The sequence below is a fragment of the Chenopodium album genome, chromosome 10 (assembly GCF_948465745.1).
Source record: "Chenopodium album chromosome 10, dcCheAlbu1.1, whole genome shotgun sequence".
NCBI lineage: Eukaryota > Viridiplantae > Streptophyta > Magnoliopsida > Caryophyllales > Amaranthaceae > Chenopodium > Chenopodium album.
The window spans coordinates 17,797,392-17,813,337 of record NC_137843.1 but is presented as its reverse complement, the minus strand read 5'-3'; the positions used below and the strand labels follow the sequence as shown (position 1 = coordinate 17,813,337).

Sequence of the window (15,946 nt, the reverse complement as noted above, 5' to 3'; positions counted from 1 at the left end):
AATGATATGAATTAAAGTGGAAAATTCTCCCACGTGAAAAGAAAATGATCGTTTTGATATATTTGGCAAGAGGAATAGGGATAGGGATAATGAAAATAAAATAATAAGATAATGCTAGAAAATTAGTATCTTGAATAGTGATAAAAATGATGTTATTCGTTGTTTACTATAAGTTGAGAATTAAATTAGGATAATAATCAAATTACTTGGGTAAAATTGTCTTTTACCTTTTATCGCCCAACCTATGATTTGGTTAGTAGTTAGTCTATTTAGAGCATGAGCAATAGTTTTCCCACCTCACTTTCTACTATCTTAAAGTTACTATTATGAGTCCCGTCAAAAAAAAAAAAAAAAAAAAAAAAAAAAAAAAAAAAAGTTACTATTATGAGTCACCTTATTTTTTATCTACAATGGTAATGTTATTCACCGGTCACCACTCTCTATCCTAATCATATTTTGTTTTGTAAGTGACACTTGTCATCTTTCAATTGGATAATAGCCAAATTAAAAAAAAAATATTATGAGCATGTCAGTTACTCAACAGTGGGGAGTGCTCCTTACCATGAGTAACTTGTGGGTCACTTTCCACAATGGAGAGTTAACTCACAAAGAAGAGATAGAGTGTTGTGAGTTACTTCTAAGGCCTTGTTCACTTCACATTAAAAAAAAAACAATATTTAGTATAAATAATTTCTGTTCAGTAAAATTAATTTCAATTCAGTAAAAATAAGTTCAGTTCAGCAAAATAATTTCAGTTCGGTAAAAATAATTTCGTACCCGCCTCATACCCACATTCATATATTTTAAAAAATAAAATTATACTTTTATATTATTGTATAAAATAATGAAGTAAAATTTATTCTATTAACTACTAAAATAGAAAATTGTTGACATCATCCTCTCTCCCAAACTGTATATGTGTCGCTTTCTCGTGAAAAAAATTTCCCGCAAAATATTTTAATATTTTTAATCATTTTCATTTCAATCTTTTGCCTGTGTCAATATATAAATAAATAAATATATTTTTTTTTGGTTAGAATAAATAAATTGATATCGAGCTTAAACTTTATAGGTAACTTCAAAGTTTATTTTTAAGATTTTAATGTTATTATTTATTTATTTTTTCAAGGATGCTATGAATTATTCCCTCTATTTTTAAATATTTGCTTCATTTCTCCATGTGAAGTTGAACAAAGTAATAAAAGGTAGTGAGGTAAGTGGAAAAATAAAAAATTATAAAAAGAAAAAGTAGTGTAGAGAATTGGAGGAGAGATAATATGAAACTAATAAATTAAAATATGATTTATGTTGGGTCTACTAAGTGAGATAAATGAATTAAATATTGTAAAAACTTTCCAAATAAGAAAATAGAGCAAATATTTAAAAACGGCTAAAAAAGAAAAGTGGGGCAAGTATTTAGAAACGGATGGAGTAAATGTTAGCATTGTTTTGTATATCCAAAGTGCTTCTACTTATTTAAATTATGATCTTTAAATTACTAGTATTTTTATTTTGTATTTTGAACTCTTAGATATGGTATATATAAATTGGTATGCATATGGTTTGATTAGATCAGATTGGCTTTCATTTTTATATTTTGTTACTCATGTAATTTATGATGATAGATACATATCTTTTATGATCTAATTTATAAGTATATACGGGAAATTAAATAATAGAAATAAGCTATTTCATTTCAATAATTTTTGTAATCCGCGCATAGCATAGGTCTAATCTAGTAAAGTAGTAAAACAGTACTTTGTAATAGACTTATATTATAAACAAAAAAAAATGTAATATTAACAATGATTTTTTTATTTCTTGTAATCTATGTTATGTAGTATTGTTGTATTTGAAAGACGAGGATTAAACGGATCTTGTGGGGGGGGGGGGGGGAGGGCGGAGATGATTTTAGAATTGTACCTATGGGGGCGGAGATGGGATGAACTTTGGACCCGCTGCGGGGAACCGGGGATAGGGATGATGGGGATGAAAATGTTAGACTGAGATGGGGATAAGAAGGCCAACATCCGCCCTGTCTTGCCCCGCCCCATTAACATCCCTAGTTCGTTGATGATTGTGTGTGTCAACTGCGAGCAACTTGGTTTCTTGCCTTAAAAATCACAATACAAACAAGTTGCAATATTCAGATATTCCTCAACTTTGCTTTTTAATTTATGAACATCATTCTTGCATTTGTCATATTTAGAGTGCCCCATAAGACAAAAATCTCAAAGGAAGATACAAAGAGTGAAAGACAGTTAGACAGGTGAGAAGACCATTCTAGTTACAATTTTATTGTATAAACCCAAATAAAACAGGTGCTATTTTAAGCAACGGCTCAAGTGTATTAGGATGAAATTTTCTTGCAAAAAGGAAACAGTACGAGCCTGGCACATTGTTATATATACAATCAGATTGATCTCTAACTCGACTCAAGAACCTCTCAGAAACATCCTTTCTAACAAACGTCGTGGGATGAGAACCAGGCTTACTCCAATCAACCCAAGTAATACTTCTGTTAGAATTCGAGTCCTTACCAATTTTAACCACAAGGGTAGCTAAGTAGTGCTCATCCATGTAACATGGAGGCCTGCAATGATCTCGAAAAACAGGGTAGAATGCCTCATCTGATACTACTGCAATGCCAAGTTCTCGGTTAAGTTCAAACCACTGATTTCCTTTTCTCCAATCTGATAACTGTATTGCAGGTGCCATACGCTTATTGTACCTACCTCGTCCTACTTTTCTAGGGTCATCAAACGATCCCACAAAGCTGTGCTTCGACTTGATGAGGTAGTCGTAAATAGTACTGAAGTTGAATAGAGGAATGCAGGATTCAGATAGTAGTATGAATCTTTCATTTGAGAAGTCAAGTAGGGCATTAGCTAATAATCTTCTTTCTGCATCTACCATGGTTGCCCTTCCCCATTCCACTGGCTGCGAGCACCAAAGCGCAGAAAATATTGTTACATGCCAATAACGTGTAGTATATGATACGTTAAAGTATTGCTTTAAGGAAGAAAAATTCAAGTTAGCATGAATTTTTAAAGTTGCTGTATTATGTTTGAACATAATTGCCTTTTGTGATATCTACAACAGAAAAAAGTGATAAAAAGAATGGAAAATGGGAAATAGAGGACACACTTAAATTCTTAATTTATGACACAAATTTCATACCTCTTCGCCCATAATCAACAATAGATAATTAATGAGACGTGTTGATTTTATTATTTTTACTCTGTACATGATTATCATATGTTATCTGCAAGATTATGTCTAGTAATAGCTAGAAACGAAATACGAGTAGGAAATCTAGGAATGTTTTAAAACCTTGGGGTGTCTTAAACATCTGTGAAAGGGACGGAAACAAAGTTCTACAAGCCATCATGTAACAATGAGACGTGCATCAAATATAAGAATTAAAGGTGCAAAAAATATAGACCTTGCTAGGTATTCTACGCTGGTAGAACATGGATGATTCAACAGGCTCATCAATGGACTTGTATGATGTATGGAGGTAAATTGAGTAGAGGCCTTGATGTCCCTTGAAGAACAACTCCCACAATGGTGCTAGTGGCAACGTCTTCCTGGTCAAGAACATAAACGCCACCTTAGGTGTCCTATTATAAGGATAATCCTTAATATGAGGTACCATAGAAGCACGCCACAAGAGCTCCTGATCAGACATTGTGTGCCATAACCCCCTCGGAGCTATCCAATCACCAAAGTCTCTGAATCCATTACCTGACGATTCGATGCCAGAAGCTGGCGTGCTTTGTATTGGTATGAAGTCTTCAGAAAGGAGGAAATTCCTGATGCGACCATTGAAAAAGATCCCAAGGACTATAACAAAGAATGCAATCGTAACAATAAAGACTATGGTGGTGGTAACTTGAATGGCTGCAAACTGAGAGCTGCTTTCCTTAACCATTTTTCTAAATTTTCTTAGCCATGAGCCTTTCACATAAACATCAACCTTTTGTTGCTCCATTATCCTCTATGAACCAAGTTAATACTTTGGGTGGTTTTAGGAGGGAAGAGGAGGGAAAATAGATTACTAGTAAGACTATACACGTTTTAAGAACAAGATAGACATGCATGAAAGGTGCCAAAATACAGTAGAAAAGTGATTAATATCACATTAGACACATTAATTTCACACAATGAATGAACTTAAAACTGATAAAGCACACATTAAAATAATGTGAATAATACAAGGGGAAGCAATTAGAGAACCTTTCTCGTGTGTAGTTTCAGTATCTGACCCGAAACACTTTCTGTTTTGAACAATTTGTACCCACCATTTTGCTCTCACATAAATTACTTTATACATGTGAAAGCATTCGTAATATTTTTTTTTTTTTTTGACATAGGCATTCGTAAATTAGTTATTGTAAACAAAAATGTAGTAAACTAAACAAAAATGGAGGAATGAGGCGCATCATCACTAAGATAAACAAAACAAACAACATCATCACTAAGATAAACAAAACAAACAAAACCGAACTGAATATGGTATCACTCATCAGCCAAATTTACACAACATGAACCTAACCTACCCAGCAAGTCCAGTTTTTTACGAGCATTACATAACAGTACAAGTTCAAAAATAAGATAGATACACAATAACTATGAGGTGTAGCCTAGAGATGATCAGATTACAACAGCAAACGTAATATAGTTATATTGCTTGATTAATTTTGTCAGCCAGACAATTATTTCACCAAGGATCCACAGTCATTGCGGTATTAAACTAATGATGTAAAGTAGGCATGGTTCTCACACAATACAAATATACAATGCAGCAAAGCAAGCAATAACTACAGAAACAATGAGTTTAGGTTGTCTAATCTTCATAATCTTTGATGAAACCCAACTGCATGTATATGCCCAGATCCAATTGAGTGCAAAATGTAATCCATAAGTTTGTTGAAGTTTTGACAAGGACATACCCTAGGAGAAGCAAGAAAACTAAATTAATTGTACTACTCTGGATAATCAAAGAAAGAAGGTTACACTAGAAATAATATGACTTTTCGTCTAAAAGAAAGCAGAAGCTAAATAAGCAATTTATGCGTACAATATCAGATTCATCATATACGATGAAGCAGTGTACAAATAGTTCCCCTTTTATACAGACATACAATTCAGCAAGTGTTAGAGCAGTGCTTCTAACCTAAAGAGGTCAATGAGCCTAGAAAACAGCATCTCTTAATTATAATTTGCTCAACTCGTCACCAAATGCTGCAACACTGTGAGTTTCTAAAGAAAAGACCTGCAGTCCTCAAAACAAATTTTCTTTCAGAATAAAATCTTTATTAGTAAGATACGCACATGTTAGTCTTAAAAATGCTAACCAGATCTCCTACAGATCTTATGATAAATAATTATCATGATTGAAGAGATAATCATTGGCAAGCTTTTCTGCTCCTTGCATAAAGACACAAAAAGTGAAGCAACAAGTTAACATCCACTCCGTACTACATACTACAATTATTTTTATTTTTTATTTTTTTTAGGAAAGATTAACAAGAATAATCCCAACTTTTGACATCCTTCCCATAATCCCATCGATAGTTTAATCTAGAACAATTCCAACTATTGGGTGGCCCTTCTCTAAATAGTTTCAAATTTTTTTAGCCTGTCAAACAGGTAAAAAGAGTGATGTGTGATTTTGGTATTGGTTAGTGCCTCATAGCATGAACTAAATATTTCCTGACCTTAAAGAATTCAACAATCTTATGGCACGAATTTATTGCCGTAATTCTGGGGTTGCACTAGCACATAAATCTTACAGCATACAATACGAGGCCCAATCTTGGCAAAAACCTCATTGCATTGGGTAGTGTTGCTTTGTTATACAAATCAACAAATCCAAACCAACTATTGACCAGATGCATTCTAGGGCTATACCTATATGATGAGAATGAATTAATATGAATACACAAATGAACATTGGATTGGCATAGACAGCAGTAAATAGCACTGTGGACATTACCTCAGGTAACTTGTGTTGTTGAGCTAAATGCTCAACATGGAGCCTCACATTAGATGCAGCAATATACCACAGGGCACGATCGATGTCTTTGTATAGAGTGGAAACTATGTCAAATAAAGTAGTACTGCCATTTTCTATGGCATTCAAGATTGAAGATTCTCTATCTCTGCGATTCCTGAAATCAGACTATGCATTGTAAGATATTTTATGACTACAGTTTCAGTTATTTACCACAATATTACATCCACAAGTTGCTGTGATCTGAGAATATAAACTACACAAGACATATGAGGACAGATATATAGAAAATCAGACACAACAATGAACAAGCCATGACAAAGAAAATTACACACATAAAATTGCCACGGCAATAGCTCATCTAGCAAAATATATGGTAAATGCTGTGAAACAGTGAAAATAGAGAATCATTAAATGCAGTTCATACTTGAGATATCGACAAAGCATGTGTTTTGGCCACAAATTTACTCTTCCGTGCATAGGAATCAAAGCATTTGGAGAAAGCTCCAAGAATTTGTATGTCGTATTTAAATATTCCTGCAAGAAAAGTAAGCATTGGTGAGGTGATTAGATCAAAGTATAGCGGCTATAGCCTTGCAAGATGAACAATCTCTTCCTGCAAATCAATGTAAGGAAGCATGGAAAAAAGACAAAATTAGCTACTCCCATAATTAGTTCCTGCTAGTTGAGTTCAAGCCTGATAATTTTTTTCCAATTATCTTTATTTCATTCAAAATTACGATGGGGGCATTTGTTTCAGGGTCTTTATGAATGGCCAGAATACTCAGCACAAATAATAACATGGTGTGGATAACATAAAATGATCCAAAAATAACGTATGACGAAAAAAAAAAAAATGGGTTAAAATACACAATCAGCTTACTCCCATATTTCCACCAGAAAAAGCATCTAGAACCGCACTACCTTGCCTGCAGCATCAGTTAATCAATAAACCTCTAAATACATCAATGGTTCAAACATAATAACAGAATATAACACGATGCACCTATGATCAGAAAATTTAAGAAAAAAAGTTTCTACAAACTAATCGTAGAAACTACAATGTATCTCTTTTCAAGAATGCTAGAAACTAAATTCACAACATTCCTTGCTAGTTTGGATATACAAGCTGGAGGATTTTCCAGAAGCAAATGCTCTGACTCAGATAAACATGTAACAGAAGCTTATTCCCGTCCAACAATTTTAGAACAGAGACTTTGTGAATATAGTCTTTATATTCCAAGGAAAACATTGCACATGTGACTACCAAGTACGGAGTACCAAGATATGAATATTTTAGCACATAAATTCTTCATCAAAAATGAAATTGAATTGAACAGCAAAGATTTCACACAAAATTTATTTAGCTCTGCTTAGTACCTATATGTAAGAGATCATAGAACAATGTTTCCATATGTATCTACTTTAAGAGGACCTTACCCAACACAATGATCACCAACAATCAGTGTATGAGTATTGATATGGAGCAATGCCATATGACCATCCGTGTGGCCCTGTTATTGAAAGACTTAAAACTATCAAACCTCCATAAGGACTAGAAGAATGCGGATAAACAAATATAGTACAAAAAATACAGATAGCATAAAAAATCAAATAAATTGTGTCCAATAAATCATACACACTTTTTTTATTTTCACACACCTATGGGTAAATTTAATTGTTCTACATAAATTTCTCATTCCATGAGTCTCATTGAGTAGAAGAGAGTCGAAAGCCTATAATTTATTTCAATAATGAAGCTTCAAAGTTTAAGCCCATTACAAAGTCCAATTAAACTGTAATGCATAAGACAATTTGTAGGTTATCTATTATGGAACTGTGAAGGATCAGATCCAGGAGGCCAGCCACACAGGTTACTAAGAGTATACCAAAAATAATCCTGAGTAGTAGATAAAAGGATTCAAGGAGTGTCCATGAATTTCTCCTTTAGTGACACGCAGGTACTGGTGAGAGATATTTGATTAAAAGAAACTAAATATTATCTTGAACAAAAAATCCAATAATGTAAGGATGTGTAAGTTAGCCGATACAATACCGGGGCAGAAATGACTTGGAGTCGCTGGTCCCCAACAATAATTTCTTCCCCTCCTACAACTGATGTATACCCAAGAGACCAGTCATCTGCAGTAAAACAAAGTAGTTATAAAAAAATTGATCTCCATGAAAGTAGTTATTGATGAATAAACATTTGCTTAGACCCTAAATATAGATGCACCTCCATGAGATAATAACTTACTAATTTTCGGTATCATAAACAACTTTTAGAGAGCTATGTGAGCTGGCGAGACCAAAATGTAGTGAATGGATTTCTGATGGTCCAGCATATTGTATTACACTATTATTACTTAGAAGTTCTTAGCACTAATCATTTGTTTTATTTACTTCAAACATACACTTGTCTTAAATTTGGAATGCATGATTGATAAATAAATAACAAATAAGCTCATTCATTAATATATATATTCTTCATTTTATATGGGCTTGATCTTGACTCGAGAAAACAACACTATTATGATGTAGAGCTGTAAGGGTGTAAAAACCTGCAAAAATGTACCAACCCAAAAGTCCAAAACCCAAAATGTGGAAGCCCTATGTAATAGTCAGTGTACCTCGTATAACAATGCTGATGTATTGTTAACGTAGGAATTGAAAGGTCTTGCACTCCATGATGCTTTATATAGCTCACATACAGTCTCCTATGCAGACTAAGAATATGTATATTTCTCCTGATACATTTTATGTGTTTTAAGAATGGTGAGACAGGTCAACAGGATGCCTCCTATCAACATATTGTGAGCTTGCTACTTCTTTTTGGTCCCACCTATTTGAAGTGAAAGGGTGCAGAAGTCAGTCCCCTTTTATTATGGTAAATCTGGACTCTGGAGGCACAAAATCACGAAGTCAATTCGGATTCTTGGCTACTTAATAGGAGTCATGTTCGGAGAGCAATGAAAAGACAGTACAAAGCAAGATTTTTTTCCTAATCCCTTCATGGAATAGACCTGTCATTCCAGCTAAGCTCTGAAATGATGTCACAAGGAGCAAGAGAAAACAGGTCCAAATCAATCCCTCTAAGTACTTTGCTATAATGATCTAAAAGCCAGAAACTACCAGATACATACACCTGGATTGCATTAAGCACATTCTTATAGCCAGCATGATAAGCATAGACACACAAGATACTATCAACTGTGAATGAGAAACAGAAACTTTTTCACCGCAAATCTCTGAAGAGAAGATCAGCTTACTACAAACCCTCTCTGGCCCCACTGCTATAACCTAGTAACCTCCTCCAAGGCTTACCAAAATAAGCAGCTTACAACAAACTCCTCCAGATCATTATTTGGAAAAGTTGTGCTGACACCCAAGGTGCTGCTGCCCAAAATCTTAGAAAGGCCCAGGTGATATACTTTCGATGAACACATAAGCACAAAGCCGTGTAGTTTTAGCATTAACTTCATGTCTGCAACTGTTTTTACACTCAGATTTTTTTTTTTAAGAATTGTGCCACACTTTGATGATGCGCACACTTCACGCTTGTGCTTTGTGCCTAGGTTAAGACCCCTATCGGCTTAATGCACTGTAAGCCTTTTTCAAACAATGCCCTAGATCCACTTCCTCCACCTAATTCAAATCCTTAACACCCTATCACCTCGCCTTATCCTAGAACTGTAGGTTTCCCTGTCATATACCTTCTGAAAACCAAGCTTAAAATCTACCCTTCGTATAACTTCAACAAACATCATAAAGTCCCTCGTCATCAATGCCACATCCAAATTCGGTCTAAGCCACAATCAAACTGGAGATAGTATACCTGTTCAGGCTTGATACAACTATAATACATCTTCAATAATTTATGAAACCTCGACTTGGGTATACAAGGATACCTTTTACAATACGATGCATTGTGCTTTTGTGAGCCAATAAAATTGCATCAGGGTTGCATTTTTGAACAGCTGACAAACCTGAACAAATCCACAAATGCAGTAAGTCAAATACAAGAGGCATGATTTGCAGATCATTGCAGCTTTCAGGAAATGCTTTGCTACAGACATGTTGGACACAGACTTAGAGGTATACTGAAACACATTTGAACCTCAACAAGCCTTGTCCGCAATGAGATAAGACATTAAAAGTTCACTGGAAAAAACCTCTGACAGGAGAAAATAGACCACAGAACAACAGTATAAAAAGCATGCACGATTCACAAAAAGAGGTGCCAGAATGAACATCCTGGCATAAAAACAAATCAATTGCTACTATAGCACATTCAGATCACACAATGAATTAGTTAACTTAAGTGACTCATATGCTAGCCAAGAAAACTGCTAAGCGGAGTAGCAATAATGGCCACTGCACCAACATTAGTATGCTCTCAGCTCATAAGACAACAAACAAGGCCAAGGAACAGGAAACATAAAGGTTTTGATATTGGATCAACATTATACATTTATATCTCAAGCAATCAATCATTTAGGCCACATGCAATAGCACTTTCATGAATCATGAGTTTCATCAACGTTGGCCATGTAAGGCAACTCAATATAATTTTCTCCAATAAGAACCAACATTACTGGAAAAAAATTATGAAAAACATTGAAAATGACTTACCATCCACATGATCAGCATGATGATGTGTAACAAACACGATCAACTTTCTTGGTAAAGCTGCAATAATATTTGCAAACTGATAAAAACAATGAGACATATCTGAGTATAATATGACAGTAGGAAAAAAATATACTACATACATTATTCTTGTCATTTCTAAAGCTAAAAAACAGAGCCATATTGTACAGATCAGTATAAAACCCCATCCAAGACAGATCATCTATTTAAAGGAACTGCAGATTGACTAGATATTGTATATTTACTATATTATAATGAAACAACATCTATATTGAGTAGATAGGAGTGAGAACACATAAGTTGATATTAAAAGCCTTTAAACAGAGGTTTTATGCACCTCACCTCCTTCAAAAGTTACATCAAATATCTCAAAGTTCAGATGTTTTCTGTTAATATACCTGAAAGTAAAAAAGATAGCAACAGAGAATAGTGGTTGTCCAAAGCTCTACAACCCACATGGTAATATTTTGACAACTTAGATCTATATATTCAAAGTAATAAAGTTCCACTTCTAATTATTAACACCTAGAGTTTCAACCATTGCTGATAATAGTAAGGAAGATCCTTGATGTGAAAATTTAGACAAAAAATGAAGTCAATAACTTCATGAATAAATAAGATATTTGACATCCTATGAGACCATACAACTAATACAAGCCATACTACCATAGTACATGTACCCTTTTTTATTTGTGGCAGGGTGAGATGTGAATAAAAACTTTGATATCTCATCTTCTAATAGGAAGAGAAACAGATAGAGATCAACCAACAATACATGGTTGGGGAAATAGCTACCCCTTAAAACTGTGAAGCAACAGAGAGGCATGATATATCTCATCAACCTCTTCTAGTAAGCTTATCTGCAAAGCCTTGCAATTGATGAGAAGCAATCAAAGTAGCCTAGTGGCCAGTATTGGGGTTTTTTTATTATCTTTTTTTTTAAAAAAAAAAAAAAAAAAAAAAAAAAAAAAAAAAAAAAAAAAACAAACAAACAAACTCCCTCACTGCCCCCAAAAACAGAATCTGTTGAGAGAATTAACATATTGGATCTTCCCTGAAACTTAATACTCCGTAATAGTTTTCCTTATTTATTATGATAATTTCTAATTATCTTCCACTGGTGGTGTTGATGAATGATTTCCATTTATGGAAAGAACTACCCTGCATGGTCTTTAGTTTAATTAAAAATATAAACACATCAGGTCTTTCACCAATTCCATCACCTTAAGATTGTAATTACTTCAATTTCTTAAATGACGAGTACACTGCAAAGATAAAAACAGAAAAACCTTATATGCAACTAGTGACAGCATTCAGTCATTTTCAGAGAAGATATCTACAACTGAAGAAAGTAATGTGAACTTTTCTACCAAGCAGACAAGCACCTGACATCCCTACAAATGTCGATTATTCCTGAGCTTACGTAAAAACTATGGTTATTAGGATTCTAAAAATTAAACTCTCATAGCAATATAGAATATTTAAGCTTATGAAAATTATCCCCCAACTCTCAAAATTCATGTGATACACATACATACATACGATGCAATTGCTTCTAGTATAAAGTTCCACACACTTGAAAAGAGTGGGCTTCATTTTATGCTATATATATGTACAAGTAAAATACCATTTTGGCATATGTGCAGTGAACTGAGTTCTTTCAGAATTAAGTTGTCTAAAAGTATACCTCCTGATGGGACTGAGCTCTGCATCCTGGATCTATTATTAGTGCATCTCCATGAGCAATAATATTTTTATCGCTTTCACTATTGGCAACAATCTGTGGTGCAATGACTACCAAGTTCGTAGTGGAGAAAGGCCTGCCAGTTCTACTTCTCATCGGTACAAGTCTAACACCCAGCGGATATTCCTGTAAAAGAGACAAAGTAATTGACAAAACCTCATCAGAGAATGATTTCTACAGGTTTACAACATCAATGGGAATCAGCCATGATAAGAGAGTTGATGGTTTAAAGAACCAATGCAAACACAGACAAAATGATCGAATACGTGCATGAGTTGCATCTCTCTTTGTAGCTGTATCCCTCAAGAAAAGAAAGCATAGCTAAAAACATAACTGCTACATCAAAACAAATAAACAACAAAATAAATTCTAGTATGGAATAGATTCAACCTGGTAATTCAAATAGGGTGGAACATCCCACTTAGAGTGTTTAGAGTCATGTTGAAAACCATTAACCACCAAGGGTCCCATACGATAACTATCCGGTGTTACCTCGGAGAGCCATTTCGAGCAATTAGACCAGGAAATCCACTTGCATGCCACTGCATATGGAGCTACAATATGAGAAGGTTATAAGAGCTCCAGATATTTTCAAAATGCTTTATTATTATATCAAGCTGGCCATTAATTAATAATATTTCCATAATTCATGCAATCATGGACTGTTTTTTGTTTTTGTTTTTTACAAAGGAACCATATAAAGAAGATGAACAATACTACATCCGGATTTTATTTGTCCTGATCACTTCTGTTTAGTACTTTGCAATACAGTGAGTCAGTGAGTAGTGACTAATTGACTACTACTCTCAAGTCTCAACATCCAAAGCTAGTTCAAATCGCAAAATCGATATAACTATTTATTTCGGACCACGGCATTGATTAACTTCCAACCAAAAAATGTTCTTATTATATTCCAACGAAAAAAAAAGGTCAGGACTAACCATCACTACTTTTATCATCAAAGCCATAGTAGGCAGTGATAAAAACTGTATGAATCGGAGGTGCTGGTCCAAATTCAGGTTCTTCCACAAATTTCCAGAACTTCCACTGCCCTTCATTCAACCTCTCAATTCCAACCTGCTCTGAAACCTAAAAACACAAACCATACATAAAAATTAATCATTCAATTTCACCCAAAATTCAACCTACCAAAATATACCAACAATTTTCATATAAATGATCAACTACACTTTAAGCAAATAATTAAAATAAAATGATCAATTATACCTGGTTTAAAGCCAAACCCAGGTCAAATTTCTTCAAATCAAGTTTAGCAGAGCATAATTCAGCTCCTTCAACTTGAATTTCCGATTCACCTTGTAACAATTTCAATTGAACAGCAGGAAAATCCCAAAGATCAGAATCAATGTAAGAATCATACTCTTCAATTCCGAATTTACGGGGCCTAATTTGCTTGACTACCAGGAATTCCTCCTCGTTTAAAGGGTTTTTGATGATCACAGCTAGTTTGTATATCGACATTGTTGATACAAATATTAGGGCGAATGATTTATGTAATCAAATTGGGGATTTTACGACGAAAAAAGGGGTTGAAGATTAAGAGGAAGTAAGTAGGAGATAATTGTGTAGTGTGAGGTTTGGTCATACTTTTGAACTCTGTTTTTCTGTTTTTGGGAAGTTGCGGATGCATGCATTCGTTATTGGAATTTGGAAATATAATGAAAGTGAGCATGCATTTGTTACTGGAAAAATACTAAGGAGTTTTCAGTAAATTGATAACCGTGACCTCTCTTTAAAGTTGCAAGTTCCGAATATACAATTAGTATAAGCAGAGCAAATCTTCTATACTATAAATTAAAAGGCGTTTTTAATTAAAGAAGTTTAGGTATTACACGCTCTCTTTAGTTAATCCGATTTTCACTTCATGTCTATAAATATGGTTTTTACAAGTTTTAAACCCACAACCTCAAGTTTAAATTCCAACATGTTAGCTACTAAGGGTCTGTTCTCTTCAGCTTAATTTCAGTTCATTTCATTTCACCTCCAATCAGTTCAGTTCAGTTCAGCTCTTCTCTTAATTTCTTTTTCTCATAAAATATTCATTTCAACTCTATTCAGTTCAGCTCCAATCAGTTCAGTTCAATTCAGCTCATTTCAATAAATCAGAACATACCCTAAGCTATTACTAAATTACATGTCATTTAATAAAAATTAAATATTAATAAAGATTTTTATCATAGAAATAATGTAGTAACTCGGGGCATCGCCCAGGTCTAACACTAGCTCAAGTTTATAACAATGAGAAACATATCTCCCGACAAGTAACGAATAAAAAATTGCTACTGGACACCTGACAAGTAACTTAGGGTAACCCTTGGTTAAGAGCTAAACCAAGTTTGAAGCTCAATATAGTGAAGGAGCTAGTAGCCATTTTTTTTTTTTTTTTTTTTTACAGTAGTCGATACAGTGAAGGAGCTAGTATGCTCGATACGGTAAGTGAACGGAGAACATTGATTTTTAAATCGGGCGAGGAACAATCTCCGGCAACACTTTGGTGTATTTATAATAGAGAAAATTCTGATAAATTAATAAACTTGTGTTTTGGGTATTTTTACCTCGCCACGTGGACCAGCCAGAGCATGACACGTGTCACCCTAGAAAGGGCCAAAAGTGGACCAACCAGGGCTCGACACGTGGCAGGCAAATATCCTGAGGGAATTGGCGGCCTTCAAGGCCCAAATTCCTAAAAAAACGTAAAATGGTGCAGCCCAATCAGTCCTAAGTTTTCGTGACCTAGACAGGGGAACAAATTCCGAATACCCTATAAATAGGGAGATTCCCCGCATTATTGGAGCACGTTCATTTATTACAATACAAGCAATTCTCTCACATCAGAGAAAACACCTGATCTCGAAAATCCAAGAAGATCTCACTTTATCATTTCCACACCTTTTTACATTCTCCGAACACGTTCTAACTTAATCGTCAGAGGCGAAGCTCCAACCACCCGGAGTCTCCGTTGTTTTGTAGGTACGGGCACCAAAATCCAGTCTTGGTGACGTAACTTTCCCGAGGGACACAAAAAACCCTGAAACAACTTGTAATGGAGAAATTTCAAAAAATAATAATGGAGAAAAACAAAATAAGCTCAATTTTAGTTTTAATGGAGGACATGGTTACCCTTTGGGGTTGACCATGCCCTTAATTTCACCCTTTTTTTCTAGGGTTTTTCATTTATATCGATGCCTTTGACACCAGATGGGATCATCTTCAGTGGTCTACAATGGTGTTGCCTTGGATGTGAGCTTTAATGTAAGAGGAAAGAGGAGGATGAATGAGATTGACAGTGTGAGTGAAGGAGATTGAGATAGAAGGAGCAAGTTAACTAGAGTTTCATAAATTTAACAACTGGGGCTCCCTCTTTTTTATTTTTTATATCAACATCAAGTTTATTTTTTATTGTGTTTGACAATGATGTAAGGTTATTGATGCGTTTTTTTTTAAAGGTTATTGATGCATTATACTTTATAAATATGAAATAAATTTAAAAAAGTATTGATTATTTAATTTAG

The 15,946-nt window shown here is 34.4% G+C and overlaps 1 protein-coding gene and 1 pseudogene across 2 annotated transcripts; both read right to left on the bottom strand.

The window, feature by feature from the left end:
- Positions 1–2,295: 2,295 nt before the first annotated feature.
- On the bottom strand, positions 2,296–3,994 carry LOC145564967 (glycosyltransferase BC10-like). Its single transcript, XM_081625109.1, has 2 exons — positions 3,446–3,994; positions 2,296–2,940 (listed from the first exon to the last, which is right to left on the bottom strand). Exons 1-2 carry the CDS (start codon positions 3,992–3,994, stop codon positions 2,296–2,298), a joined length of 1,194 nt encoding a protein of 397 aa, XP_081481235.1.
- An 816-nt stretch (positions 3,995–4,810) lies between these two features.
- LOC145564965 (uncharacterized) lies at positions 4,811–13,933 on the bottom strand (annotated as a pseudogene). The gene is made up of 13 exons (XR_014094938.1): positions 13,641–13,933; positions 13,355–13,502; positions 12,804–12,967; positions 12,357–12,539; positions 10,652–10,727; positions 9,928–10,005; positions 8,076–8,161; positions 7,460–7,533; positions 6,903–6,948; positions 6,353–6,556; positions 6,002–6,187; positions 5,180–5,278; positions 4,811–4,956 (listed from the first exon to the last, which is right to left on the bottom strand). The product of XR_014094938.1 is annotated as an uncharacterized LOC145564965 (transcript).
- Positions 13,934–15,946: the final 2,013 nt, after the last annotated feature.